This window comes from Lontra canadensis, unplaced genomic scaffold (genome assembly GCF_010015895.1).
Source record: "Lontra canadensis isolate GAN:19392208 unplaced genomic scaffold, GSC_riverotter_1.0 scaffold158, whole genome shotgun sequence".
NCBI lineage: Eukaryota > Metazoa > Chordata > Mammalia > Carnivora > Mustelidae > Lontra > Lontra canadensis.
This window is the reverse complement of record NW_022631152.1, coordinates 1,197,978-1,224,907: the sequence shown is the minus strand read 5'-3', so window position 1 is coordinate 1,224,907 and position 26,930 is coordinate 1,197,978. Positions and strand designations below refer to the sequence as shown.

General features: G+C 46.3%; 1 protein-coding gene across 1 annotated transcript in view; it reads right to left on the bottom strand.

The window, feature by feature from the left end:
• The window catches only part of ROR1 (receptor tyrosine kinase like orphan receptor 1), a 402,684-nt gene extending 376,603 nt beyond the window's left edge, over positions 1–26,081 (bottom strand). The window contains exon 1 of the mRNA XM_032844866.1: positions 25,567–26,081. Within this exon, the coding sequence (XP_032700757.1) occupies positions 25,567–25,657 (91 nt within the window). The 5' untranslated portion in view covers positions 25,658–26,081. The remainder of the gene's footprint in view (positions 1–25,566) is intronic.
• Positions 26,082–26,930: the final 849 nt, after the last annotated feature.

Sequence of the window (26,930 nt, the reverse complement as noted above, 5' to 3'; positions counted from 1 at the left end):
CATGCTGGGGGGGGGAGGAAAAAGAGATAGGAAAGAGAGAAGGAGACTCCCCGCTGAGCAGGAAGGCCAACGCAGGGCTTGTTCCCAGGACCCCAGGATCATGACCTGAGCCAAAGGCAGCCACTTAACCAACTGGGTCACCCAGGTGCCCCTCAGTCATATTTTAAAAACAGATGAGGGTCATAAGTAGGGGCACATAATGCCTATGTCCATGCTAAGGTCTGAAAATACAAGAACAGGTAAAAAGGAGGACACTTCAGGAACCAGTGATTCTTTAAGGCCACTTATTAAGTCACAAAAAAGACATAAAGTTAATGCAAAATTACATCTTAGTAAGGATAGCACAGCAGTTCTCCCCTCGTAATAAATAGTTGAATGTCTGTGCTAGGGCTTAAATAAAATAATATTAATATCAACAACAAGTAAAATGCATTTATTAAGTTCCTCTTATCTCCTAAGAGCATTACATTATTTCATTTAATGCACATACACAAAACCAGCAAAACACTCAATGTATACATTTCATAGACAGCAAACTATAAGACAAAAGTGAGCCAGGTAAAAATGCCCTGGTGGCAGTTCTGGGATTCAAGGCAGTTCTCAAATCAAAGATCATGCTCTGTCCTCGAATTACAAAAATCCAGACTATCAAGCCTCAAAGATGACAAAGACTTTCTCATCAGAGCTGAGCTTCTCAAACATTTATGTGCGTATGAGTCACCCGGGAACCTCGGTAAAATGCAGAGTCTGCTTCCACTGGTCTGGGAGGCATCTGAGATCCTGCATCTCGAGCCAGCTCCCAGGGGATGCTGATGCGTTCAGTCATCAGATCACAGTCTGAGTAGCAAGGTCCTGACCTAGAGCATATCCACTCATTGCCCTCCTCAGTTTCCTCCATAGGGCAGAGGCCACTCAGAACATCATTACCCTCTCCTCCTCCCCAGCTCCTGGTCCTCACTAACTTCTTACATCGTGAACAGGTATATGTGGGTTAAGGGCTCCAGGTAGCTCATGGCTGGACAGGCCCAGAACTCCAAGAAGAACAAGAAAAAGATTCACCCCTCTTGGGGCTTTTAATCTCAAATCCAGAACCTACTCCTGAAAATATGCCATTATAGTAAATCCACAAACAAACAAATGGTAGTTTCATAGGTAGCAGAGCATAACATCATAAAGGAGTTGACGATGGTTTGGAATACCTTCAGGGAGTTAACATTCTGCATTTTCAACCTCCATGTGGAGAAACACTGAAGCAAACATGAACCCAGGGTAATCCCCAGACCCATCCCTCCTAATGTCAGACCTTCTTATCTGTCTGCACAGCACCCCTGTCTTTGAGTCTGGCTTCCTGCCCATCTCCTGGGCTGAGAAAAGGAAAATACTCATGATCCTGCCTTCATTACAAGGGGAAATGTTAGCTTCTGCTTTTAATTAAGCATTTTATACTGATTTTCTTCTTTGACTATAAAAAATATCCAACTGCATATTTTCTAAATGATCCATACAGATCTAATAAACAATGTTTTTCCAGTAAAAAGGCGGCTCCCACTGTCTCCCACATCTGCCATAAAAATTTGGGTTTTCCAATATTCACTGATTTGACAAATATTTAATGAATACCTCTTATTCGTGCCATGCTCAATGGCTGGACACTGAAGCTAGGAAGGAGAACTGAACACCATTCCTCTCTCCCCATTCAGAGTTTACAGTCCAGAGGGGAGACAAACATGTAAACAAACAACCCCAATCAAGTGACAGTGGCTAGTCAGGAAATGCAGTCACACACACACACACACAGGAAAAGAAGAATGGCTATTTTTTTCATCCTCTTGATTTAAATGCAAACTCATAATCCTTTTCCATTCTGAAGGGGCTAAGAAGTATAAACACATGGAAAACAAGTAAAGTCGTACTATATTCCTGAAATACATTGTGGTTAGCAATCAACAACCACAAACATACACTGTAGGCCAGGCGCGCTCCTGGACGGTCAAGGGGTGACATAGAATTCCACTGCCAAGGAGTTCTCAATGCTCTTGGGAAACAAGATACAGAAAGAGTAAAAACCCCAACCACACTGGCATTCTACAAGTTTTTAAAACACTATTGGGAAAAAGTTAAACAATGGAGACTGTGGCTAGAACATGAAAGCCTTGACCCTCCACTGCCATAGGCAATGGGGAGCCATTGAAGATTTTTTTCTGAGGAGGGGAAATGACATGATGAAAGCTGCTTGTATATCATTCATATATCACATATATATAATCTAATAACTTAATAAGAAGAAAATCTACTCTTTATTGACCACCTATTATGTGCCAGTCACTATCATTTCCAGGGCTTTACAAATATTATCCCTAATTTTCCTAACAACCCTTCAAGATAGACATGATCATCCCCTTTCTAGAGATGAGGCAACTGAGACTCAGAAACATTAAGTGTATGTAGGTCACATGACTGGTCAATGATGGATCTGGGAAAGTTAAGCTGGCTAGTTGGGTTAATATGAGGAAGAGATTACTGGCAAGGAAGTTAGTGTAAGGCGCCTGTAGTGTGCAGATGAGAGGATGAAATGCAGATGACACTGAAAAAAGACAAGGTCCTAATGTAGTTCACCACAAAAAGGTCCATCTACTTTTTCAAAGTTATCTAGAGATGATGCACTGCAGGGCAGCAAGAAAGTCAACAGCCACACCATGTTAAGGACCTGCTCTGTGCTGGGTGCTATGTGTGAGTGGGTCTAGGGATGCAGAGAGCGAGTTGTCTATAATCACAAGGCCAAGAAATAGGACCATGAGAGATCCTCCCTTCTGTCCTTCCTAGGACAACTGACCTCAGGCTGCTGGTCTCAGTCCACACACAATACTGGAAACCACCACAAGGGGTCAGACCTGAGGTGGCTGCCTCCTCCTCTTCTTTCTCCTCCTCCTCCTCTTCCTTCTCCTTCTCTTCCTTCTCCCTCTTCTCCTTGCCCAAAAGGCTGCAGTCCCCACTGACTTGTTCCTCATGAGCCCTTGGTCCTGGTTCTGAATTATTCTAACAAAGACCGGCTACACAATTTGCAGGACCCAGTACAAAATAAAAATGCAGGTCCCATTGTTCAAAATAACATGAAGAAATTTCAGGACAGCAACAGCATAGCATTACACCCATGGCTGAGCCTGAAGGCAGGGGTCCTGTCCAGCCTCACAGGTTCCACACCTATGAAACTGGCCCTGATTCTAACCCAGGTCCTACTTCCCTGGATTGGTAACAATTGTATGTGGCCCAGAAAGGTGCCTGACTGCTTCCTGGAGAATGATTCTTCTAGCCTTATTTCATGAGGATCAGGAGATCTGCAGCCTAGGAGACAGTTTCTAAGTTCAATAAGAGTCAGCAGTAAGTTGTGAGCTCTTAACAAGGCTGAAGCTGCCCCAACGGCCAGTGCTAACTCTCTCTCTTTCCATTATATGGTTTCCGTGATTGTGTGATACTGTATTCAGTGACAAGGAATTTAGAAGTCTGCCCTCTCAAAAGTTATCTCTAAGATAGAGAACACAGTGGGGGAAGGAGGGGCAGTCAAGGCTACAATCATTCCAAATTCCTTTTTTTAGGATTTCTTTCTTTATTTGAGAGAGAGACTGCAGGGGGAGGGACAGAAAGAGAAGGAGAGACAGAATTGCAAGCAGACTCCCCACTGAGCAGGGAGCCTGATGTGGGGCTCGATCCCATAACCCTGAGATCACAGCCTGAGCCAAAACCAAGAGTCAGAAGCTTAACTGTCTGTGCTGCCTAGGTGCCCCCATTCCAACTTCTAAAAACACAAAACTGTTCCTAAATGTAATATGCAAAGCTTGGTTAAAAAAACAAAATTACAATAACAATAAGAAACAATAAATTATAATAAGAATTTGAGTGCTTATAATTATAAGTGACTATGCTAAGTCCTTTTTTTCTTTTTTTAATTTATTTATTTGACAGAGAGAGACACAGTGAGAGAGGGAACACAAGCAAGGGGAGTGGGAGAGGGAAAGGCAGGCTTCCTGCTGAGCAGGGAGCCAGATGCGGGGCTCAATCCCACGACCCTGGGATCACGACCTGAGCCAAAGGCAGATGCCCAACTGACTGAGCCACCCAGGCGCCCTGCTAAGTCCTTTTTAAAGATATAGAAATCTTTACAAATCTTAAGGTTATTAGAAACCATGTTCATTTGCTTTCACAGAAGGGCCTGCTTCACTCACATGCTCCCCTTGGGAAAAAAATGTATCTATAAAGAGCTGAGCTTCAGGCAGAGAAAGACCAACACAAGCAAACAAACCCAACTCACTCTTTGACCTTCAACAAGTTCCTTTCCCTTGCTGGGCCAGGTGGGCTCACCTGTAAACGCAGTGATTGTCCCAGAGGCCAGACGCCCAGGAGGTCCTCACAACCCTGGCGTTCTGGGTTCTGGGACTCCAGGGCACGAGCAGAAGAAAACTTCTTTCTTTCCATTCAGTGATCTCACCTCCGCTCCCCCTGGAGCACAGACTGACAAACCAACAAAGTCTGGCTGACCGCCATGACACCTGGGTGCCAGTCCTCGATCCCAATCACTCCCTCAAGGTGTGAAACAGAGCAAGTCACATCCCTGCTCTGAACCTCAGTTTCCATATCTATAAACCGACTGGCAGTCCTTCCTTGTACGGTCCTTCCTTGTAAGGCACAGTGTCTGGTGTCTAGAAAGTTCTCAATAGGTGTTAGTTATAATGATCAGTATCATTACTAATTAATATGCCCTATATCAATAGTTCCCAATGGTTTCAAGAAAGAAGATGCCTTTTATGGCAAAACATATCGGCTCCCCTCCCATCTAAAAGATTTAACATTTAACATCAATCAACTAGGAAAATATAGAGTATCATAATATATGGGGAAAGAAGCACAGAACATTAGAGTACTACTCAACAGGAACCGTTCTTTAAAAATAATGCTTATTCAACTTGAACTTGCACGCAGTTCACCTGAGGATCTTGTTAAAAGGCAGATTCTAATCTAGTAGTTCTGGGGAGGAGCCTTAGACTCTGCATTTCTCACAAGCTCTCAAGAGATATTTAAGTTGCTTGTGCACTGAGTGGGATCCAGCCCCACTGCTGTATGTAAAAGAACTTGAAGATCAGAGAAGGCAAATGTCTTGCCTGGTCTCACACAGCAAGTTAGAGGCAGGGCTAGAAGGTGAATTCAAGTTTGGTCGACTTTTAGTCCAGAGCCCTTTCTTCTATGCCCTGATACTGTCCTTTCTCTTGAAAAGAAAAAAGAAATCTTATTTTCCTTTCCCATCAAAGACAAGACACACATACACACACACGCACATAAAAATATACACATACATCGCCCCCAGAGGACAGGGGCTAAATCATTTCTTCAGTGTCCAGCCCAGGGTCTTGAAAACAAAAGATACTCAAAATAATATGAAAATAATATGTGTTGATGGATTATGATCAGGGGAAAGAGGAGTCTTCTGATTACAGAAATGCCTTCACCTTTCTTCCACCCTTTTTCATTCCTTTAAAGACACCCTTCTAATCACCTACCTGTGTCTCCAAAACTTTCTGTGAACTCCATACTGTCTAAGCGTTCCCTAGAGGTATTTTTCTAAATTAAAAATCAATTTACTGAGAGAAAGTTCAAAACAAGCTGTTACTCTAAATCAATATTTAGGGAGGAGATAAGGGTTTTTATCCCTGTAACAGCAGGAGATTTTATGTTCCCAAATATGCTTTGCACTAGACCATTTCGGGCACGTAAAGGGCTTAAAGAGCTGCACTCGACAGTCTAAGTGTTCACTTGGGGCAGCTTCAAAGGCTTCCTCAGCCTCCCACCTTTCACAAATCGTTCCCAAAGGCTTTTGTGGCTTTTGAACTGTATTTCAACAATCTTAAGAGTTCAAGAAAACTGGTTCCATGACATTACTTAGCTAGGGTCCACGTACGTAGTAGGTCCACACTATCACCTAGAGGCAGGTTTTCAAAAGAACTTTCTTAAGAAGGTCAGAAAACACAACCTCCAGGGGAAGAGAATGGGCAGTATTTCAGCTGTTTCAAATTCTTACTCTATTCTACCACTTCGTGAAAATTAACAAGTTTAGTGCAAATCATCTGGATTTGGTTCTTGCCACACTCAGGAAAGCAAGAGGACAGAAAGGTGACACTTCAATCAGAAACTAATTTTTCCCCTGGCCAGAGGAAACATCAGCAAAGTTCCAAAGCCAAAGAGTCCTGCTCAGTGGGGCTTCTGACGGTTTCTAACTGGAGGAATGTAATCCATCAGCCCCCTGGAGCTCTGGCCTGGCTGCCTGGTGGCAACCCCCACCCCCATCCCCAGACTCCCTTTCCCCAGCACACAGGGCTCTGGCTCCCTTTTCAGAGCATCGCTCCATGTGTGTCGATGGCCCTGCCCACGAGGGCGGCCGCACGACACAGAAGGACAGCCACATCTCAGAGCCACAGCTCACCATTCACATTTCCCTTACAGCAAAGGTCAGAACAAATCCTCATTCTTCTCCCCACTGCCCCACCAGCTCCACTAGTCCAGGAGCCCCTAGAAAACGGGGAGAATGTCCTGGTCCCAGGGTATCCTGGTACCCAATATAGCTGCTGGCACATACTCAGGACTGTTTTTCTTAGTATGTACTATGAATGAATGTGTTCCCTCCACTTCTCCCTTCTGGCTGTCTGCTTCCTCCAGTAGGTGTCTTTTTAAAAATGTAGGGCTTGAGAAGCCTGGGTGGCTCAGGTCAGCTGGGCGGTTCAGGTCAGCAGGGCGGTCTGCCTTGGGCTCAGGTCATTGTCCCGGGATAGAGCTCCACATGGGGCTCCCTGCTCAGCAGGGAGTCTGCTTCTCCCTCTGCCCCTCACCCCGCTCATGCGCTCGCTCTCTCTCTCTCTCTCTCTCTCTCAGTCTCTCGCTCTTTCTCCCTAGCTGGAAGAGATGCTCAACCTCTGACATCTGCTGCTGAACTATCCCAGTCCCTCCTCTTCTCTGTTTCCAGGCCAGGCAGCAGGGCACAGAGGGTCACCACTGGTGAGAAAAGGAAGTTGGCTCATTGGTGGCCTAGGGCTGGCCTCCAAAAGAGCTGAGTTCTACTCCAGACTCCAGCCCTCCGGAACTCTGGGTAGTTAATTCCAATCAACCCCAATGTGGGCCTCTGGCTGCCCACCTATAAAATGGTCATCTTAGCTCATAGTTACTGATGCTTACTGTGTACACTCAGTGTGTGCTCGGGGGCCAGGAGTATTATCATAGTTCATCCTCACCCAAAGGTAATGAGGTAGGCATGATTTGCACCCCACGTTTTATACATGGGAAAACTGGGCTTTTGAGGTTTGCCTAAGGTCACAGATAATTGAATGGGTTTAGCTGCCTCTAGAGCCAGTATTTTGATTTTGGTCTAATTTCACTTTCTCGGGTGGGGGCAAGGGGGGAGAGTGGGCTTAAGCTACAAGAAAAGGTAACAGTGAGGAAGGTCCTCACTGGGGGCAGAAAGGGGGTTCACCCCCATGCTTCCTATTCCCAACAGTCATCCCTGCTTCCTGTTCCCAGCAGTCATCTCTCCTTAGCAGCAGCTCGGCCTAACCCTAGGTGCACACAAGGAGAGACAGGATTCTTCCCCTGGGGGCTCTGCTTCTCCTGAGATTAGCCACGGTCCCCAGGAGGCTGTTATCCCAACCCCAGGGGAGGGCGGCAACCCCGCCAAGATGGAGCTTATCACAGAAAGCCACTGGCATGCTGGGGAAGCAAAATACGGCTGCATGACTCAGGTCACCGGCACCAGACAATGGGCCAGCTAGATGGGCACATGCCTGCCAGTCATCAGCAAGTGGTGAAGAAGCAGCCATTATCTCTGCATTTCTGGAGGTCCCTGGAAGAGCAGCAGCAAGCATTCAAATTAAATAATACATGCTGAACATCTCCAAAGGTTGTCCCCAGAACAACCATCACTGCATTCCCAGCACTTAGCATGGAGCCGGGCACAGAGCAGGTCCTCAGTCGGTTAATGAACAAATGACTTAACGGACCCACCACCATGGGGCGGAAGCAAAGCATTCCTCAGCCAAATGAAAATGGATACCAAGGCTCACCATCAAGTCTCCAGTTTGAGATAGGTCTTATCACCTCAGTTTTCCCATTCTGTAGTCCCAGGTAATAATACCCATCTCTCCAGATCCCCATGATTTAGCCAGTCATCCCATGGGACCCTGGGACAAATGCAGAGAATGAATGATTTAATCATCTGAAAGGCTACAATTATTTAGAGCCACTTACTTACAAGTTATTGAGCAACTACTATCTATACAAGGCAAAATCAGAGACTACGCTACCATAAACTTCTAGGTTTGGGGATTCCAAGGAGCCAGGTCTTCAGGGAGAGAAGGAGGGGACTAGGGGTTCTGGGACCTCAAGCAATTTCTTCAGAAACCTGAGAAGCCTCACCACCAACTGTACCTCATAGTTCTTTGATCTTGCAGAGAAATACTTTGTAACTCAACTGGATACTGTAACTCATTCACCCTCAGAGACTTTCACATAAAATCAAATCACAGGAGCCGCACGTGGGTGCCTCCTTCGGATGGGCGTCTGCCTTCTGCTCAGGTCATGATCCCAGGGTCCTGCTCATGATCTCAGGGTCCCAAGTCAGACTCCCTGCTCAGCAGGGAGCCTCCTTCCCCCTCTCCCTGACCCCCACCCTGTTCATGTTCTCTCTAGCCCTAATAAATAAAATCTTTAAAAATAAAACATCAGGAAAGAACAAAGGAAATTATATAAGTTATAAACTTTCATTTCTCTCTCATTCACTGTCTTTTCAAGAGGATATGAAGGAGAGCTGGTGTAGCAGCAGGAGTAGTAAAGTAACATTTTTGTGGTGTAAGGGGGTTTGCAGCATCCTTTCACCTAATTTCTCACTCCATAATATCCATAACAATTCTCTGAGATTTTATTAGCTCATTTTACAAACTAGGAAACCAAGGCCCAGAGAGGTTAAGCACCTTGCCCAAGATTACACAGCAGGTGAATGACCCAAACCCAGATTTTATTCTCTCCAAACCATGCATTCTTCCCTTTGTGCAGGGCTGCCTTCCACACACACTGCTGCCTCTCCCCCAGTGGTCTGAATGCTTAGCTTGTTGCTGGTGCTACCTGAATCTGATTATCTATGAAACAGGTATAATAATAATCCAGCCTCCCTGATGTGACTGTGAAGGGAGGCTTGCCTACCACCTGACACACAGGTAAGCACTGGACAAACGTTCCTAGTGGCAACGGAGGCAGTTGCTGTTGCACTGTTAGCTGAGAACCCACTCCCGCTTCCAGGCTTTTGTACTCGCTGGGCCTTGCTGGAGGGCTCCCCTCACAACCCACAGCCACAGTGCTCACACCTTTTAGCGCAGGTCTGGGCTCCAGAGTCACTTTATCCCAGGGTCTTCCGTGCCACTCCACAAAATGGCGTCTGCCCTGCCCCACCACTCCCCTCTTCACAAGTTCTCCTGCCGGCTTCCATTTCCTCAGTGCTTACTGTGACCTGATAGAACATATATTTCTCCATTTTTTAGACTTCTCCATGAGCAGGGTTTTCGTTGTGTTTCCTGCTTCACCCCCACATCTAGAACAGTGTCAGGCCCATAAATATTTGTGGAGTGAATAAAGGAAGCCCCATGGGTCCATTCACCAAGAAATGGAGACAAACTCTTGCTTGTTATCTGACCCTTGGATCTCAGATAAAATTTGAAAGTTTACCAGGTGTTTTCACATCCTTCATCTCCTTTAATCTTCCATAATCTTCAGAGAAGGAGTTATAATCCCCACCACAGACAGGAAGAAATGAGACACCATAACCCAAAGCAGGACAACTTCCTGGAGAGGCAGAGGCCTGGCTTGGGTTCTGAACCCTACCCCAGCCTCCAGCACTCAGATGGAAGGGTCTCGGCCTCCCTCTGAGTTGTTTTGGTCCTGAAAGAGCAGCTGAGTTCCCTGAGAAGGGCTGGTTGACAGAGAGGGGACTGAGAAATGCTTTTTATCACTTAGTTGAGCACCAAACATTACAGACAGCAGATTCTTGCTAACTCTTTTGTCAAAATCAACCCATTCGTTAGGATCAATTGTATAAAAAATGCATGATGGGTTGAGGACCTTCCAGACTCCTGCTCTGGGTGAAGCCTCCCCAAGACACCCTTCCTAATTCCCTCTCAGCCAGTCAACTGCAAGCCCTGATTAGCTGCCCACCCCCCACACTACACATTCAGAATCTGTGCCCAGGTCCTGACTGGTTAGCAGTCATGCTCCCACCAGAAGTGCGGGTAGATCCAGCCCAGGACCTGGCCCCTGGGAAGCCTTACTCAGTGCACATACTCAGTGCACAAGCCTTACTCAGTGCACATAGTGACCAACTACCCTCCTGAGTAACACTGGGAGGGCAAAAACTGACACAGCCCCATCCCTTCTTCTCCCCCACCACGGCCTTGGCAGCCAAGAAACCCACTTTGTTAAAGTCCCTTTCCTCTTCCCCTTGTGAAGAAAAGGTGGCCCAGCCTAAAGTTGATGGTTCAAGGGATTTAAAATGCAAAGACTCACGGGCCTTTCTGGCCATATTTGCATCCAGATTGCTTGCAAGTTCAAAACTTAGAGAATTTTTTCCCCTCTGCTTATTAAGCGAAAGAAGAGAGAGTAAGAGTTCCCCAGGGGATATTTCCCTAGTAATGAGACCTTTCAAAATTCCTGAAGAAAGAAAGGGGAGGGAAGAGCAGGAGGACCAAAGGAGGGAGGAGAAGGGTTGTCAGGGCAGGGAAGAATCACTCACCACCCCCTCTCCTCGGTGGCCCTCACAGCCCAGACCTGCCTGTAGGCTCAGCCATGGTGCCCTCTCCCCTGTGGCAAGGGGCCAATATCTTCCACACCTTATTTCAAACATACTGTACATGAAAGAAGAGAAAGAGGAGGACTGTAAGGGAGAATTTTAATTTGTTGCCAATTAAGGGCAGAGTGACCCTAATTTATAGCAGCAGAACTCAAGAGTTATCACAGATTTTTCATCTTGGGAAAACAGCCCAGCTCTTGAGCTACCCACTGCTCCCCTGCAAACAGAGCCCACAGCAGGTTTAATTGAGTCCAGATTGACTTTTTACGGGGTTGAATTCCTCATCTTTTGGAAGAGATAGCCTTGAGATTTTCAGTTGTTCAAAGATGCAGTTTTAAACGGCCAGACAGTAATGGCAGAGCAAGCTGGAAGTATCCCAGGCTCTAGGAAGTAAGACCAAAACTCGGGAAAAGTAAGTAGAGTCCATTCAGCGGGCCACCAGGCAACCGTACCAGCTGTGATCCAGACTTGGACCCCACTCTAAGGAGCATCCAAGCCAGTGATAGAAAAGATCATAGATGGGGCACCTGGTGGTTCAGTTGGTTGGGTGACTGCCTTCAGTTCAGGTCATGATGCCTGAGTAGCAGGATCAAGTCCCACATCCGGTTCCCAGCTCCGTGGGGAGTCTGCTTCTCCCTCTGACCTTCTTCCCTCTCATGCTCTCTCTCACTCTTTCTCTCTTAAAAAAGGAAAGCTTTTTTTAAAAGATTTTATTTATTTATTTGACAGAAAGAGATCACAAGTAGGCAGAGAGAGAGGAGGAAGCAGGCTCCCCGCCAAGCAGAGAGCCTAATGCAGGACTCGATCCGAGGACCCTGAGATCATGGCCTGAGCCGAAGGCAGAGGCTTTAACCCACTGAGCCACCCAGGCGCCCTTTAAAAAAATATTTTAAGAAAAGATCATAGATGCACAAATAAATATTTAATTACAAACTACAATGAAGAGGAAGTGGGAACCCAATGGAGTCTGGCAAGTCAGGGAAAGGTCAATGAAGCCAGAGCAGGACTGGTAGTTGATAGGTTGAGAAAGGACATTTCTGTGGCAGGGGACAGCCCATGGGAAAGCCACTACATACAAAGGTGCCAGATGAGACCAAAGAGTGGGGGAAGGCAGACTGACAAGCGGGAAAGTCCTATCATGGTATCCTTGGTACTATTTTGGTCGTGCTCCCATCCTCTCACTCCCTCCTTGATCCTTTAGGACTTGATTCCCAACGGCTCCAACAGCTGTGCATTTCCTTCTGGATACTATGTATCTCTTCCTCCAGCCCTCTTTGCCAAGTCCACACCCACACCTTCACACTTAGTCCCTGTTGCATTTGCAGAAAAGCTCCCACGCAGTCATTAAGTTCTGGGCAGTGCCCAATTCTGACAGCAGGAGGCGCTCAGGTATCCCTGCTCTCCAGCTTTGACCACTCAGGACACTGCATACTAGAGAGAAACAAATCAGTATTGCTTGGCCATCTCCACCTCCTTCAGAAGACCCTCCCAGTAATTCTGAACAATGCACACTTCTCTCCTTGATCTACACAACAATGTATGCAGCTTCCTTGTGGCACACAATCACACTAAATTCAGCATTCGCTCAACGCATACTTGGTGATTTCATACCGAGTGGAATGTGCTGGACCAGACAGTAGTTAACTAAGATTGAGTCCCTGCTCACAAAGAAGTGAATGGAAAGCAAAGTGGCTGGTTAGATGACAGCGGAGAAGTTATTTAACATCTCTGAGCCTCTGTTTTCTCTTGGGAATAAAAGTGTGGCTTCTTTTATGAACAGAAATATAATCATGTATAGGAAAGATGATCAGAGATGCTCTCTGAATGGTAGGATTGTTAGTGATTTTTGTTTTCATACTACATTTGTGATTTTATCTTTATTGAACGTGTATTTTCTCATGTGAAAAAGCACTAAAAATGCTTCCTTCAGGTTAAAAATAATGACACCATCTCATCTTGTGATCATTAGTGAGGTAAATTGTGTGTATGGTCGGGGCACGGTCACTTCACCCAAAGCAGAGTCTCCGGGCTCTTAACAGAAAAGCTCAGGGATGTGGAGATGACACTGGGCCACTGGAAGGCCTTTCAGCAATGTCTGCCCAGGATATCCAAGTCATTCTCTCCCTCACACGAGCTTCTTTCCAGGGCAGAGACGTGGCCAAGGCCATCTCCCAGCTTCCCTGCCCCAGGAGGACCACCCCTAAGTCCCAGGAATGGACTATGGTTACCCCAGCACAGTGAGGGTAGGGGTCAGAGGTTATGACTGGCGCTCTCCCCATAACAAGGCTGGAGGACAGGCAGGCGCAGTTTCTTTTCCCAACTGATAAAGGAGCAGAAGGAAGCAGTGAGGGGAGGGGGCAACAATTCTAAAGAGACGAAATAACAGGATTTTGCTACAAAATACAGAATGTCTTGCCAGATGTAGGCGTCATCATAGATGCTCAATAAATGACAGTGACTATGATTACAAAGATTAAAATCTAGGTGTTAGGCTGAATACTGGCTGCATGTGGGGGCACAGGGCAAGGAAGGGCAGAAGGTGAATTCCTGAGTGTGGGAGACAGGGCGTTGAAGAATAAGATTTCAGGAAAGAGATGGGGAGAGAAACCAGCATGACCCTGCTGTGCCAGCGAGCTGGGGCAGGCACTAGAGTGCCCAGTTTCTAGAAGCTGCAAGATAGAAGAGCCCTAAGCAAAGGTCAAAGCGGTGAGCTTTGATTCAGTGTTATTCTCATACTATTTGGGGGTCTCCACCTTGCCTCCCTAACAAAAATGAATGCCCTACGGGAGGGGATATTGCCATCTATTTCTTCGGCATCCACTTTAGTTGCTAAATAAATATTTAACCAGATAGAATTGCCAGTGACTTCTTGGTAGTTTACACAGGACACATCACTCGACAGATGAAGGGGCTTTGCCTCTTGGGTCCCTTCTTTCCTTCGCTCCCCTGAACCCACACTAAGCAGGGAAACCAGCTGTCGTATTGATTTGATTCTATGAGTCCGGGGGAAGAAGCCACTTTCACCAACGTCCTGGGTTGGCTGAGAAGCTTTCTAAACCTGAGGCAAAGATGTGGGAGGGTTATTTATAAAAATTTTGACCATCTCATCTGTGTATATAGTTTTAACCCCAACACAACCATGAAATCTGGCAATTACCCCCTTAAAAAAAAAAAAAATCAAGTTGTAAACCAGTGTAAGGGGGAATGCTTTCCTCCCCACACTCAGCGCTACTTGTTGGGGAGGGAAACAAATTCGTGCTAAGTGCTAGGCTGTCTCTGCCCCTTTACTAGCTACTTCTTGCAGGAGCTTGCTCAGTATAATATAGTGACTCATTGATAAATTGGGTAAAACAAACTGGGCATGCTCAGCTCCGTTCCTCCCCTGCTCAGTGGGGAGGAGAAATGACCTTTATCAGGTGTCCGCTGGAAGAATCCTCCTCACTACCCCTCCAGCCAGTTGAGACTCTCTGAAGATTTTCTGGCCACAGGCAAAGCACTTGTTTCTTCAGTTTAAGAACACCAGATGTGAGTGGGCAGAGGGCTGCGAGCTGCACATAGAGAAAGAGCGTAACTCACCAGCACATTCAGAACATCATCAAAAAGTGTTGCTTCTTGTTGCCAGCAGTCTGCACAGCTCCTCTCAAACAGGCAACATTTGGGACCGGAAGTTCTTTGAAAGGAGGAGGTAAACAGCCACCACTAAATTAAGCATTGCTTTCTTAAGGCACGCCTTCCAGAGGAATCCGTAGCTTTCATCACCCCGAAAGTTCAGGTGGGGAAAAGAAAAACAACCAAGACTGCAGGGAGTATGAAAATTATGTAAAAACTATTAAGTACCCAAGCTGGAGTGAAATCCAGGAGTGAGGACATAATCTCTCTTGTGAGAAAAAGTAGAATAAATTGCTTTAATGTACCCTCAAACCCATCAGGAAATAGGGCCAGTTCCCCACATAAAACAGATAGGAGCCTTTCAAGGAAATCTAGGATTTCGGGCAGCAGGATCCGACTTTACCTTAGGGTGTTTAACCATCACAGAGCATAAGGAAGTCATGTCCTTGACAAACATTAATATAATTTAACCTAAAATTTCCAAGTGCTAGGAAGGTCTGCATGATTTTGTTATAAAATTGATTATATTGTAAAATAAAGGCCAAGAAGGTGCTAAGTTTTAGCAATTTTTCCCCACCACATCCTGGGAAAAGCTCAAAGGAGGAAGTACCCTCTTGCTGGTCTCCATTTAAGTCAGAGGAATAAGTGAGCACACACACAGAACATGCCCCAGGAACTGTATGAGCTCCCCACGGTCCCCACCACCACCCTGTCAAGCACCATAAGCATCATTGGACCTCCCATTGTACAGGTAAGGAAAGTGAGTCTGAGAGAGCTCAGGGCATTTGCTGGCAGGGAAGCAGTGAACCCAGTTTCACACCAAGACCTCCTGATGCCAAAGCCCTCTCCCCAGTGGGCTCTTCCCCCTGCCACAATCACCAACCACTCAGGACATTCATTCCTTGTCTGTAAGTAACTTCTCTCAGTCTATTTGTAAGTGACTTTCCTTAGGTTACAGGAATCCTAGCTCCAGGTCCCATCTACAAATGCTTACAACCATTTCTGGGGAAAAAAAAAAAAAAAAATAGCTCATTTAAGGGGAATCAAGTAAATTCGTCTGCTGGTAAAAGTACAGTGAAAGTAGACATGTATTAGTTTCTTGGAGTCACGAATACCAAACACAGGTAGTCTTTTAGAACTGAAAGCACTATGGGCCTGAAGTCAAAGAGGCTGGGTTTCCAGCAGCTTCCAGCAGCTACAGTGACCTTAGGTGAGCTGCCAACCAACCACGCATGCCTAATTTTGAAAGGAAGAGAGAAACAGAAAGAAAGAAATCCCATTTTATTGGATTATTTGGAAAATTAATGACAACATTATAATGAAATAATGTTGTAAGCTGCAAAACCCTATACAAATAGAGGATTTCATTATAATTATTTTGACTCCACATTTGGCTGGGATCTTACAGGGAATTTGAATCATCAGACAGATTTAAAAAAATACTGAGCTGCATGTGGTATGGCATAATGCTCAAGGAAGGACAAAGCCCTGAGCTCAGAATTACCAGGTTCAGATTCTGGTTCTCTCACTTCACTTGCTGTGTGACTTAGAGCAGGTTACTTACCTTCTCTGGACCTCAGTTTTCTTATCTGGAAAATGGGGATAATAATTCATGCCTCCCTCATAGGGTTCCCTGAAGACTGTGGGAGTTAAAGTACTTAAACTACTTAAAATTGCTCTTTGGCAGATAGGATGATGGATGTGTTAATCATTATAATACTATTATGATTCTCATCAAGGAGGCAAAATGTGGACAGGGATTTACTAGCCCGCACTATAAAACGAAACTGCTACAGTGGACATCCTATACCTTTGACAAGCAGCCCTGAAATGGATGTCATTTTTAACTCTCCAGGATACTCTTCTGGAGAAAAAGGTACGTCCTCATGCTCCCAGTGAAACCTTGCTCCCCCACCCACCCTCCTTCATATGCAAAAAACATAACGGGCACCACTCAGGGTCCTCTTTTTCTCCGTTACTCTCCGTCCATCCCATGGACATTAGCCTCGGTCCAGGGTGAAGCCCAGTTTAAGAACCCAGGTCAGCTGCTTGGAACTCAGGACACCTGCCCTGCTCGGGCAGGTCCATGGACACCAGGGCAGCTACAGAATGTCTAGCTCCTCTCCTCCTATCCCCATCTTAATCCTCCCCATCCTTCAAGGCTCACATCACATCCCACTTCTTCCCAAAAGCCCTCTCGCTCCTCAGCATTCTGCTTCTATAATTGCCAACTCTGTACTCACTGGGGGTATAATTATTTCACAAGTGCCTATTTTATTGCCCCTAAAAGGTAAACTCCCCAAGGGCTAGTCATAGTGCTCCTACCTTCCCCACAGTGCTTAGCCCAGTGCTAGAAACCTCATATATGTGCCATAAATAATTTGGGAAGGGGTTTAATTCACTGGAAGGAGCCCAGAATCCATGTGAACTGGTCAGATGCCAGCTAGGTCTAAGCCTTTCCTCCTCCCCACCAAACCCATGGCAAATGTTGCTACCAGGTCACAGCATTCCCTCCCAGAGATCCTGGAAGAAAGCTCGGAAACCTTCTCAACACTGCACTGCAGGCAGCCAATGCCAACTGACTGGAAAAATGAACCCATTTTGCCATCTCTGCTTCCTAGGCACTTCCTTCACGGAGTCCCTGTGGCACAGGGACTTAACCATCATTGTCAAAACCACCGCACTCCGTGGTACACAGCTATTGCCGGTTTGCCTCTACCAGACCAGTGGCTTTCAAGCTGTTGATCGTGAGCCAAATAATAACCCAAATCAGCAGAAGCACAACTGAAGCTAAAGTTTCCTTAAACAATACTCATTTTGTTAATGTAATGCACTCTGAAATTTCCTATTACATTCCATCTAAAAATGGGGGTCCTGACTGCTGCACTGTGGGATGGACAGATGGATAAGGATATGTGCATGTGTATGTGTATATATATATATATATATATATATATATATATATATATATATTCAGTTCTATAATGTTAGTTAAGGTAACATTAGAAGCTATAACTGATAAAACTCTGAAATCTCAGCCTTTACTACCATAGAAGTTTTTTTCTTGCTCACATAAAACCTGAACAAGTATAGACGGGCAGGTGGCTTCCACAGTGCCATGATGAAGTGAGGGTTCCAGGCTGTTTCTATCTTGGGATGTCTTCAACAGATGACTTCTGGGTTACCATGTTCAGAATCATAGCGATCCTGCCTGGGATGTTTTTTAAGGACCAAGCCATTAAGTGTCCCTTGTAAGTGACACTCTTCGCTTCCAGTCCCATCCCATTGGCTAATATTTTGTCACATGGCCTCACTTAACTACAAGGGAACAGGGAAGTGTAATCTTAACCAAGTTACCAAGAAGATAGGGAAACAGATTTTCTGATCAGCTAGCAATCTCTGCCGGAGATCTGCCGTTTGAAAAACCCTCCAAGGCAAAGACCTAGCCTTATTCACCCTTAGTCCTAGCGACTAGCAAAATATTTGGCTCACAGTAAGTGCATAGAAAATATATGACCAGAGATGTCTGGATGGCTCAGTCTCTTAAGCATCTGCCTCCGGCTCAGGTCAGGACCCTGTGATCTGGGATCTAACCCTGTGTGGTCAGGCTCCCTGCTCAGTGGCGGGTCTGCTTCTCCCTCTCCCTCTGCCCACTACACCCCCACCCCACCTCTGCTCCTGCTTTCTCTCTGGCACTGGCATTTTCTCTCTCAAATAAATAAATAAAATCTTAAAAAAAAAAAATGATGTACAGTCAGTGAATAAGTGGAAAACATGATTGATCCCAGCCAGAGCTCCAGGAATGTCACACTTCCTGATTAGGCATTGTGATTCTCTCCAAATTCACACCTGTGCAAATCCCCTTCCCCACACAAAGCAGAGCTGAGTCCAAAAATCTGGATTAGGATAGGTGGGAAAAATACCAGAGATAGTCGTAGTGTCATCTTTTCCATTTAGGGACTACACAGCTACTTACTCTTCCAACTCCATGCCTGCTGAAAAGGAACACTGTGGAAAAATTAAGAGCCCAGGCTTTTGAGGCAGATAAATCATGGCGGGGCCTTTCTCCAACTACGTAACTACAGCAGGACTATCACTGAGCACTCACTATGTGTGCGGCAAGGTGCTAGGCATTTTCCACGCATCACCCCATTGCATCCTGGCAACAAGCCTGTGAGGGACACTAACATTCTCGCTCCAATTCCCTGGGGGAGCACTGATGTCTTCTAACCCTGTGCTCCCATAGCACTTTCCTGTAATTCACTCATAGGAGAGGTAGTTGGCATAGGGAGGAACATGTCTGTTCATCCAGTCTCCCCAATTATACTCCAAAGACAGTAGAAATAACATACACTTGAGACTCACAAAAATCTGTTCCAAACATCTACGTTCAAATGACACATCCCAACTTAATAGTTTGTGAGAGGTTCACCAAGACATGGCCTGAGACTCAATTTCTTTATCTGTAAAATGGGGTCAGAGGTCCAACCATAAAGGGCTGCTGGGACATAGAAACTTGATATCCATAAAGAACTAGGCCTGGCACATAATAGGTTCTTCAAAAAGTGAGAATGTGCCTCCTCCATCTCTCCTGGAGGGCAAGGGTAATGTTTTATTCCTGGGCACCAACACCATATTTGTCTAAAATATATAATAAATGTTAGTGGCAATGCATTGAATGACTAGGTTTACCATTAAAAAATAAAAATAGAGGGGTGCCTGGGTGGCTCAGTGGGTTGAAGCCTCTGCCTTCGGCTCGGATCATGATCCCAGGGTCCTGGGACGGAGCCCCACATCTAGCTCCCTGCTCAGCAGGGAGCCTGCCTCCCTCTCTCTCTCTCTCTGCCTGCCTCTGCCTACGTGTGTTCTCTGTCAAATAAATAAATAAAATCTTTTAATAAATAAATAAATAATAAAAATAGAAAACACAAACCGTGCCTTGGTCTTTAGAAGTTCTTTTTATCTCCCCTCCCCCTTCCCACACTTCATTACTCTTCTCTCTTTGGGTAACGTGAACTTTTTTTTTCCCATACTCAGAAATTTTAAATGGCTAACAGAGCACCTCAGGATTCTTTCCTCCGGCCATTATCCTTCTCTTTTAAGTTGTGCTCAGCAAGATTATTTGGATATTGGAGCTACAAACGGTCAGATTACAAGTGGAGGTCCCTGAAATGTAACATTCCCCATTGCAGGATTCTGGAATTACACCAAGCACCAGGGAGGGGTTGCTCTTCCCCAAAGAGCTTGCTGTTCTGAAAAAATCCTTTGTTTTAAGGCTTGCAAAACGGCCCTGTGGAATCTCCCATCCGGGTCCCCAGCTCTGGCCTGAATACTGCTTCATTCTAGAGGGCCTACAAGCTCCCTTAAAACAAAATACTCACGTGTCTTAAAATATTGTAAGAACTGCTGCTCTCTGAGTCTTGGTTTATACCTTACAGAATAACAATCATTGTTTTGAAGGCAAATTTTGTGATTTTTCCAGCAAGCCCCTGACAATGACAGTAACGAGCACACTGTGGGTTTACTAGGTCCATGATACCATGCTAGGTGTCCTATGTTCATTATCCCCTTTAATTCTCACCAAAAAAAAAAAAAAGGGCAGTAAGTCAGACAGTACTGTTACCCCATTTGCAGATTAGGAAACTGAGGCTCAGAAGTTCAAAGAACTTTGCCCAAGTCCCCATAGCCAGCAAGTAGCCAAGCCCTCGTTCAAACCCTAGTCTGTCATGGTCTAAATCCCATTCCATTTCTGTTATTCCACATTACCTCTTTAAACGGCCATAAACGAAGATCCTTTCTGCATAGCAATACTATAGAAAATAAACAGCTTGAACTGGTTGATCTTTTAAGGTCCCTTCCCCCTCTTAAAAAAAAAATCTATGATTCTATGGAGAGAAGGAGAAAAAAGGAAATGTAAAGAGGCCAAACATTATGAGGCTTGGCTTATCAGTATTTAATAACAGCTTTTGGATCAAAACTCTACAGAACCTTATTTATGGACAGACAGTTACTTTTAAGCAGAGCCTTTTTATACAACCTTTTCATCTGAGGATGTTGTAGCCTTCTCCTGCCTTTCTATTAGTGAGAGATGGGGTGTGAAATTTGCTGGCCCTGCCAAGATTATCCCATTAAATTATCTGCCCTCTTCCCATGTAATTCACTCAGGGGCAACAGTTTGCGACGTGGGCCGGTGGACATCCGTGCCTGGGCGCTCGGAGGGGGAGGTGTGAAGGAAAAAGTTCAGGTGGTGGGAGCATCCCAATGACATAACATCAATCCACGTTTCACTGCCTTACCAAAATAAAGTGGATGCCACAATTATCCCATTCCTAAACAAACTAAAAATCCCAACCGAGCTTACTGCAACAAAGAGAGAGCCTTTTTACTGCTGTTTATTTTTATTTTGTATTCGTTAGCTTTTTAGATATTCCTGGCATGCAAGTCAGGCTCCGTGTAACAAGCAGCTGCATTTAGTTAAGGATTTCGAAGAGTTTTCCCCACCCCACCCCACCCCCTGCCATCCCCTCCCCCTCAACTCCAGAGGGCTTTCTCAGACTCCTAGAAGACTATTCCTTTCTCTTCGTGTGTCTACACAACAGTTTCTCCTGTCACACCGCAGGGGAATTAGGAAGGCCAGCTTGAGGCCCTTCTCTTTGAGAAGGAGGTCTCAGAGAATTGAGTGTTTTCCTAGCTGGGGCTGGATTTGCCAGGGTCTGGTCTACATAGGGACCTTGGAGCTGGCAAGCCAAGCTCTTCCACTAAAGAGAACTCCAATAAATCAGTCTGCTCAGCCTACAATCCCAGTTGTACACCAAGATGCAAATACAAAGACACTTCATCAAAACATATCTCATCGCTGGTTGGAAGAAACTGCCAGACACACTCCTCAAACCGCATCAAAGTTATAGTTCAGTACAACAGCATAATTCCTCCTGATCAGAGGTGCAGACCACCAAAGAAACTTCTGGTCTATCCCTGAGTTGCAGCAAGACTACTGGCTCAGGGAACTCCAGCACAGAAAGAAAAATTGAAGTTGACTGTCTCCAATCATTTCTTGTAACCCCTAGATAGAGCTAAGAAAACATCCCATTGCTCTTGGAAAACATGGGGAATTGGCACCTTTGGCCCATACGTAGTGTAAATTCTAAGTCTTAAATCAGGACAGATTGCCTAGGGCAGCAGAGAAGAGCAAGAACTCAGGGACTGGTTTGGAAGCTCAGCAATGCCATTTCCTAGCCATGTGACCTGAAGAAAGTCACTTAACCTCTCTGGTCTAAATTAAAATGAGCTTATTATGCCAGTCCCCTCATCGATTTGTGGTGAGGAGTCAGTGAGCTAATATTGGCAAATTCCTCAGAATGGTCACTGGCCCATTATAAGGATTACCCAAGTGTTTGTTAAATGAATTGTACAAACAGAGGCATTTCAGAATGCTTGTTTTCAAGGAAATACATACTTAGTTGAGGTCAAAGGACTTGGCACCATTCTTTAGCTTCTCCTAAACCCAATGACACCTGGCCTGGTGGGAGGGAAACCGCAAAAGTGAGGAGACTCCACGAATTGTGCAGATCTGGGCTCGGGCCCAGGATCCACCACCAACCCTCAAGCCCCCACAACCTACCCAGGAAGGCAACTTATTACCCCAGGCATCAAACACTCCACAAAACAATGGTTCCCATCTTTTGGGGATTGCCGTTTTCTCAGAATATCAAATTATAGCTAGAAACATACAACCAAAAATATGCAATTATTTTTTTGTATATTATTTCTGGGCGGCTGCATATCCTTGGTTTCAGGTACCCCAACTTAAGACCTCTCAGATGGGTGCTCTTCTCTAGTACTTCACACATACGGTTTCATTTTAAATCTCTTAACACTTAACTGGTTCAGAAAAACCAGTCAACAAGCAGAGAAAAGATTCAAACCCATGACTCTTAAACTCCAAGGCCTAGGCTCATAACCACTAAGTTCTACTGTTAACTTCTACTATACTCCATTCAAACTAAATGATGGGGCAAGAAAAGAAAAAAGTCCTTGAAAGTATGTCATGTTACATTTTTACTAAGAAGAACAAATATGACACCACAGTTTTACATGCAACCAATAAAGTTATTCTCCATTCAACAAAAATCTATGGACTACTTACTATATAGATGCATACATGCATGTCATTTATATGTAGATATACATTTACATCAATATACACATGGGCTACAAAGCATTCCATTCTACATACAATGCTGTGCAAACTTTTCAAAAATTTTCAAAATGGGGTATGTGGTCTCCATCAAACCACAGCCAAAATGGATACTAATGGATGCAAGTGACACACCATTTAGAAACTTTAAAGTCTAATTTGAAGGCTGGGCTCACCAGACATGAGAGGGAGAAAGGAAAATACAGACCAAAGCTGAGTTTTTAAAGACTCCTAAGTAAATATCAGAAAGATAAGCATAGCATCCGAGTAGCAAAGCAGCCTAACAGATATGCTGAACCAATATAGAGGATTAAACATTTCCAACACATAGCCAGACACAGCTTTACCACACCCTTTGTCCACTGGGCCACTGTGTGGCCCCCCCAAGGGAGGATTTTCAGGCATCTCCAATAAAGTTGGGGCTGGCTGACTTGGCTTTCAGTGTTTTCACCAGGAAAGCTGACAGTCTTACTGCCCTCAAGAGACTCCTATTCTAAAAGTAGACAGGACAGACAGGTATTAAAATGGCATTGGAAGGTTTATGAAATGAGAGCAAACACAGTAGCAGGCCACCTCCCTCTGACTCTAAGAGGCAAACCACACAATATACAGGATTCTGAGAAAGGCAAAATGGGTTCCTAAGGCCCTAAGTGCTGAGTACACAGTATTAATGGCTTCAGCTTCCCAGGAAGGTTTAGCCCTAGGTAGGAAGGAGGCAGGTGAGGAGATCAACAATGAGTAGGCCCGAAAAAGTAAATATAAAGGTTTGCTCCTCCTGGCTAATAAAATTAAAAAATAATGGGAGAAATACTGAGCATTTTTTTAATAAGTAACTGAAAGCTGTCTCCCCTTAAGCTCATTTCTTGAGCCAGTGGTTGGGTTACCTTAAGAATCCTGAATCAGACAAGAAAGTAAACCGGAGTTCCACTGGAAGACTTGTCCCCGAGAAAAAAATCAAGCATTCACAAAAATGGAAAGGGATGTATACGATGACAAATAAGACAAAAATAACAGATTTGAGCTCACTATTGAAGAGTTTGGAATAGGCAATACTCTTTTTTTTTCCCTTTTAATTTTTAAAGCCTGTATACAGTTAGACAAGAAAATTTGGCTGACTGCTGATAATAAAATTGTCTTACACGCAGCAAAATCACTGCATGGACATTTACTTAAAGGCAGGTGACCAAAGAAAGGTCCGCTCCTCCCCCCTCCTACCCCCATGATCCAAAAGCAACCACTGTTGAAAGATTATGTAGAAGTAAAAGAAGTTGAGAGGATATAACCAAATTAAACAAGGACCCAAGCTAAGAGCCCTTCCCTGATTATCTTCACCTCAATTTGCTAAGCAACTTGACATAAGAAGGATGTTTCCGCGCATTACAGCATGGCCCAGTTTTTACTTCTGACCCAGGTGTTGTGGTGTGGGGCCAGATGTTTGGCGTCCCTGAAGGAACCAAACATCCAGGAGACCAAGCTGTTTACATTTCATTAGTATTTTTCATCAGGAAGGTGCACTCCCTGCTGATGTACATCTTAATTACAATTAGGAACTGTATTTACCCGGAGGGGCCTCTAGATTACCACAACCACACTGGGGGATCAATTTCAGAATACTTCTCAGAAAATGTGGTTCTCAAACTCAACTCTAAGAAATCAAAATTCACACACAACTTCAACTCCCTTTCCAGAGTGTGTTCCTACCATGAAAACTATGAGCTAGATTTTAGTAAAAGTTAATTCTGCAGCCATAGTCTAAGTACTGAATAGATCTTTGCCCCTCAACTGCTAAATAACCCAAAGTCTTTTCTTTTCCAAAGCACAGCTTTAGCTTAAAAATGAAAGATGCATGATAAAAGAGCAGAAACCTATTTATCTGCACCGGTTTGGGCTGGGAGTGGGGGAAGGCAGAATCCAGGGACTCCAGCACCCCCCTCAAGAGATGCATGTTAAAAGTGAGGCCCAAGACCCCGGAGACTTTAATCAACTTTCCCCCTCCAACCTCCAAAGAATGAATCGGTTGTCTCCACAAGCGCAGCCGGGCTCTTCCCTCTCATTGTGTACCGGCTCGGGCACAGCAAGGATCCAAGCTTCCCGCAGTGAACTAAGACGCTCCGGCTTTCGGCGGAGTCTTTCTCTAACTGTTGCAATTGTCTTTGGAGATTACCAAAATCAAGTATGCATTAGATGGCCTTTCCCCCTCGCCTTGCGTGTAACACACACGCGCGCACACGCACACACATACGTGCACGCTCAGAGGACTCTGGAGCAGCAGGCCGCCTCTGACAGCACATTTCGCACAAAGTGGCGGCGACGGCGTCAGCGCACACGTTGTGGCCTCCATCGTGAGCTTCCAGAGGCAGGAGCGCCGAGGACGGCGGATCTGTGAGGCCGCCCGAGGCTCGGGACGCCAGGGCTTTTGTTTGGGTCGGTGTGCGGACAGCCTGGGCTCTCGAAGGCACCACTGAAAATACCGACTCCCTCCTGGACCGCGCCTTCCGGGGCGGCTGCTCCTTGGGGCTCCGTAGACTTGCCTGAACACCGCTTACGGCGCTTTAGGGGTCCAGCGAGGGACCGGGGGAACAACGGCACGGAGGCGCCCCCAGCGCCCCACGCCCCCCGACCCCTCCACGCTTTCTGTCAGCGCTGACAACTGCTGCTGGGCGCCGAGGAGGAAGCCCCCGGGGCACCTCCGGACCACAGCAGGACTCCCGGGGCAAATCCTCGCCCGCCTTCCCGGCGCCCGGAGTCGCGTTTGCGGGACCCCCGACGGGGTCTCCGGCCGCCCCGTCCCCCTCGGCGGGCGCCGTGCTACCCCGCTGCCCAGCGCCGGGCGGCGGACGGGAGGGTCCCCGGGGGCCGCGCGGGCTCGGGAGCCGGCGGATGCGCCTCTTACCTTGGGCAGCGGCCCCGCGCGCAGCCAGCAGCAGCCCGGCCAGCAGCGCCAGGAGCGGCGGGCGCGCCCCGCGGCGGCGCGGTCGGTGCATTCCTCCTCTCCCGGCGGCGGCGGCGGCGACGGCTCCCAGGCCGCGCGCAGAACATCCACGGGCTCTGCCCGGTGTCCCGGCCACCTCGTTCCGGCCGCTCCCTCCGCAGGATGCCGGGGGCGTCTGCAAAGTTCTTTGTCCCTCTAACCTGCTCCCTCGCTCCGCCCGGCCGCCTCTGGACCCCGTCCGCGCGCGGGTCCCTCCTCAGCCCTGCAGCTGCAGCCTCGCCTCCGCCCGCCGGTCAGTCCCGGGCTGTCGGGGTCGCGCTCGCAGAAGGCCGATCCCTCCGGCCCGGACTCGGAGAGGAGTGCGCCCTACGCCCGGGGGCTCCCGTCCCGGGACTCTCTCGGTGGCGGCTGCGGCGGCTCCTCCCGCTCTGCACGCTCGCTCTCTGGCTCTCAGCCTCCCTCAACTTGTCACTTTCCACCAACTCTCCAGCCCAGCGCCCGAGCCCGACCAATGGCAGACGCGGGCTCAGGCTGGCGACCCAGCGCCCTCTGCTGCCGTCTCTCGACACCCGCACCCTCCCTGACTTTCCAGAACCCGGTCGCTCCCGCGCCTCTCGCAAATCCACCCCCTCCCCCACCGTGCTTCAACCCCACAGCCGGACCTGGGGCCCTAGAGGCCATTTAACAGATGGGGAAGCCGAGGCTCCGGGAGACTTGTCCTGAGAGGCAAAGCAGTCCGTGGCTGAATGGCTCCGTCAGGAGACCCAGATTCTAGCGGTCTCAGCTCTGCCACTGCTAGCCGTGTGCTTCTGGGCGGAAGAACATTGATTATGATACCAGTTTCCCTTTTGATTTCCCCCTAACCCTAGTGATTTATGTCTTCCCATTTTGTCTTTTTTTCCCCCATTTTGTCTTTAATTTCTACTTTCGTTGTATTGAAATCAATGTCATCTGCACCACTTCTCGGAGATGTGTTGAGGATTTCTCTGTGGTCAATTTTTGTCAATGTCTCGTGACCTCTTAAAGAAGGTGTTTTTCTAACTTCAGAATGTGGAGCTAGCTGACTATCTCAATTTGATCTTCTTTACATCTATGTTATTTAGGTCATCTGTATCTTTGTGTGTGGGTGGGATATATATATATATATATATATATATATATATATATATATATATATAATTTTATTGGTTTTTTTTGTCCAGCCGCTCTACTATGGGCCAAGGGGGTCATTCAATCCTCCTACTAACAGTATGTTTTGTCTGTGTCTCCAGCTTAGGTATTACGAATTTGGGGAGACATAAAAAAACTCATGGCAGTTTGACTTT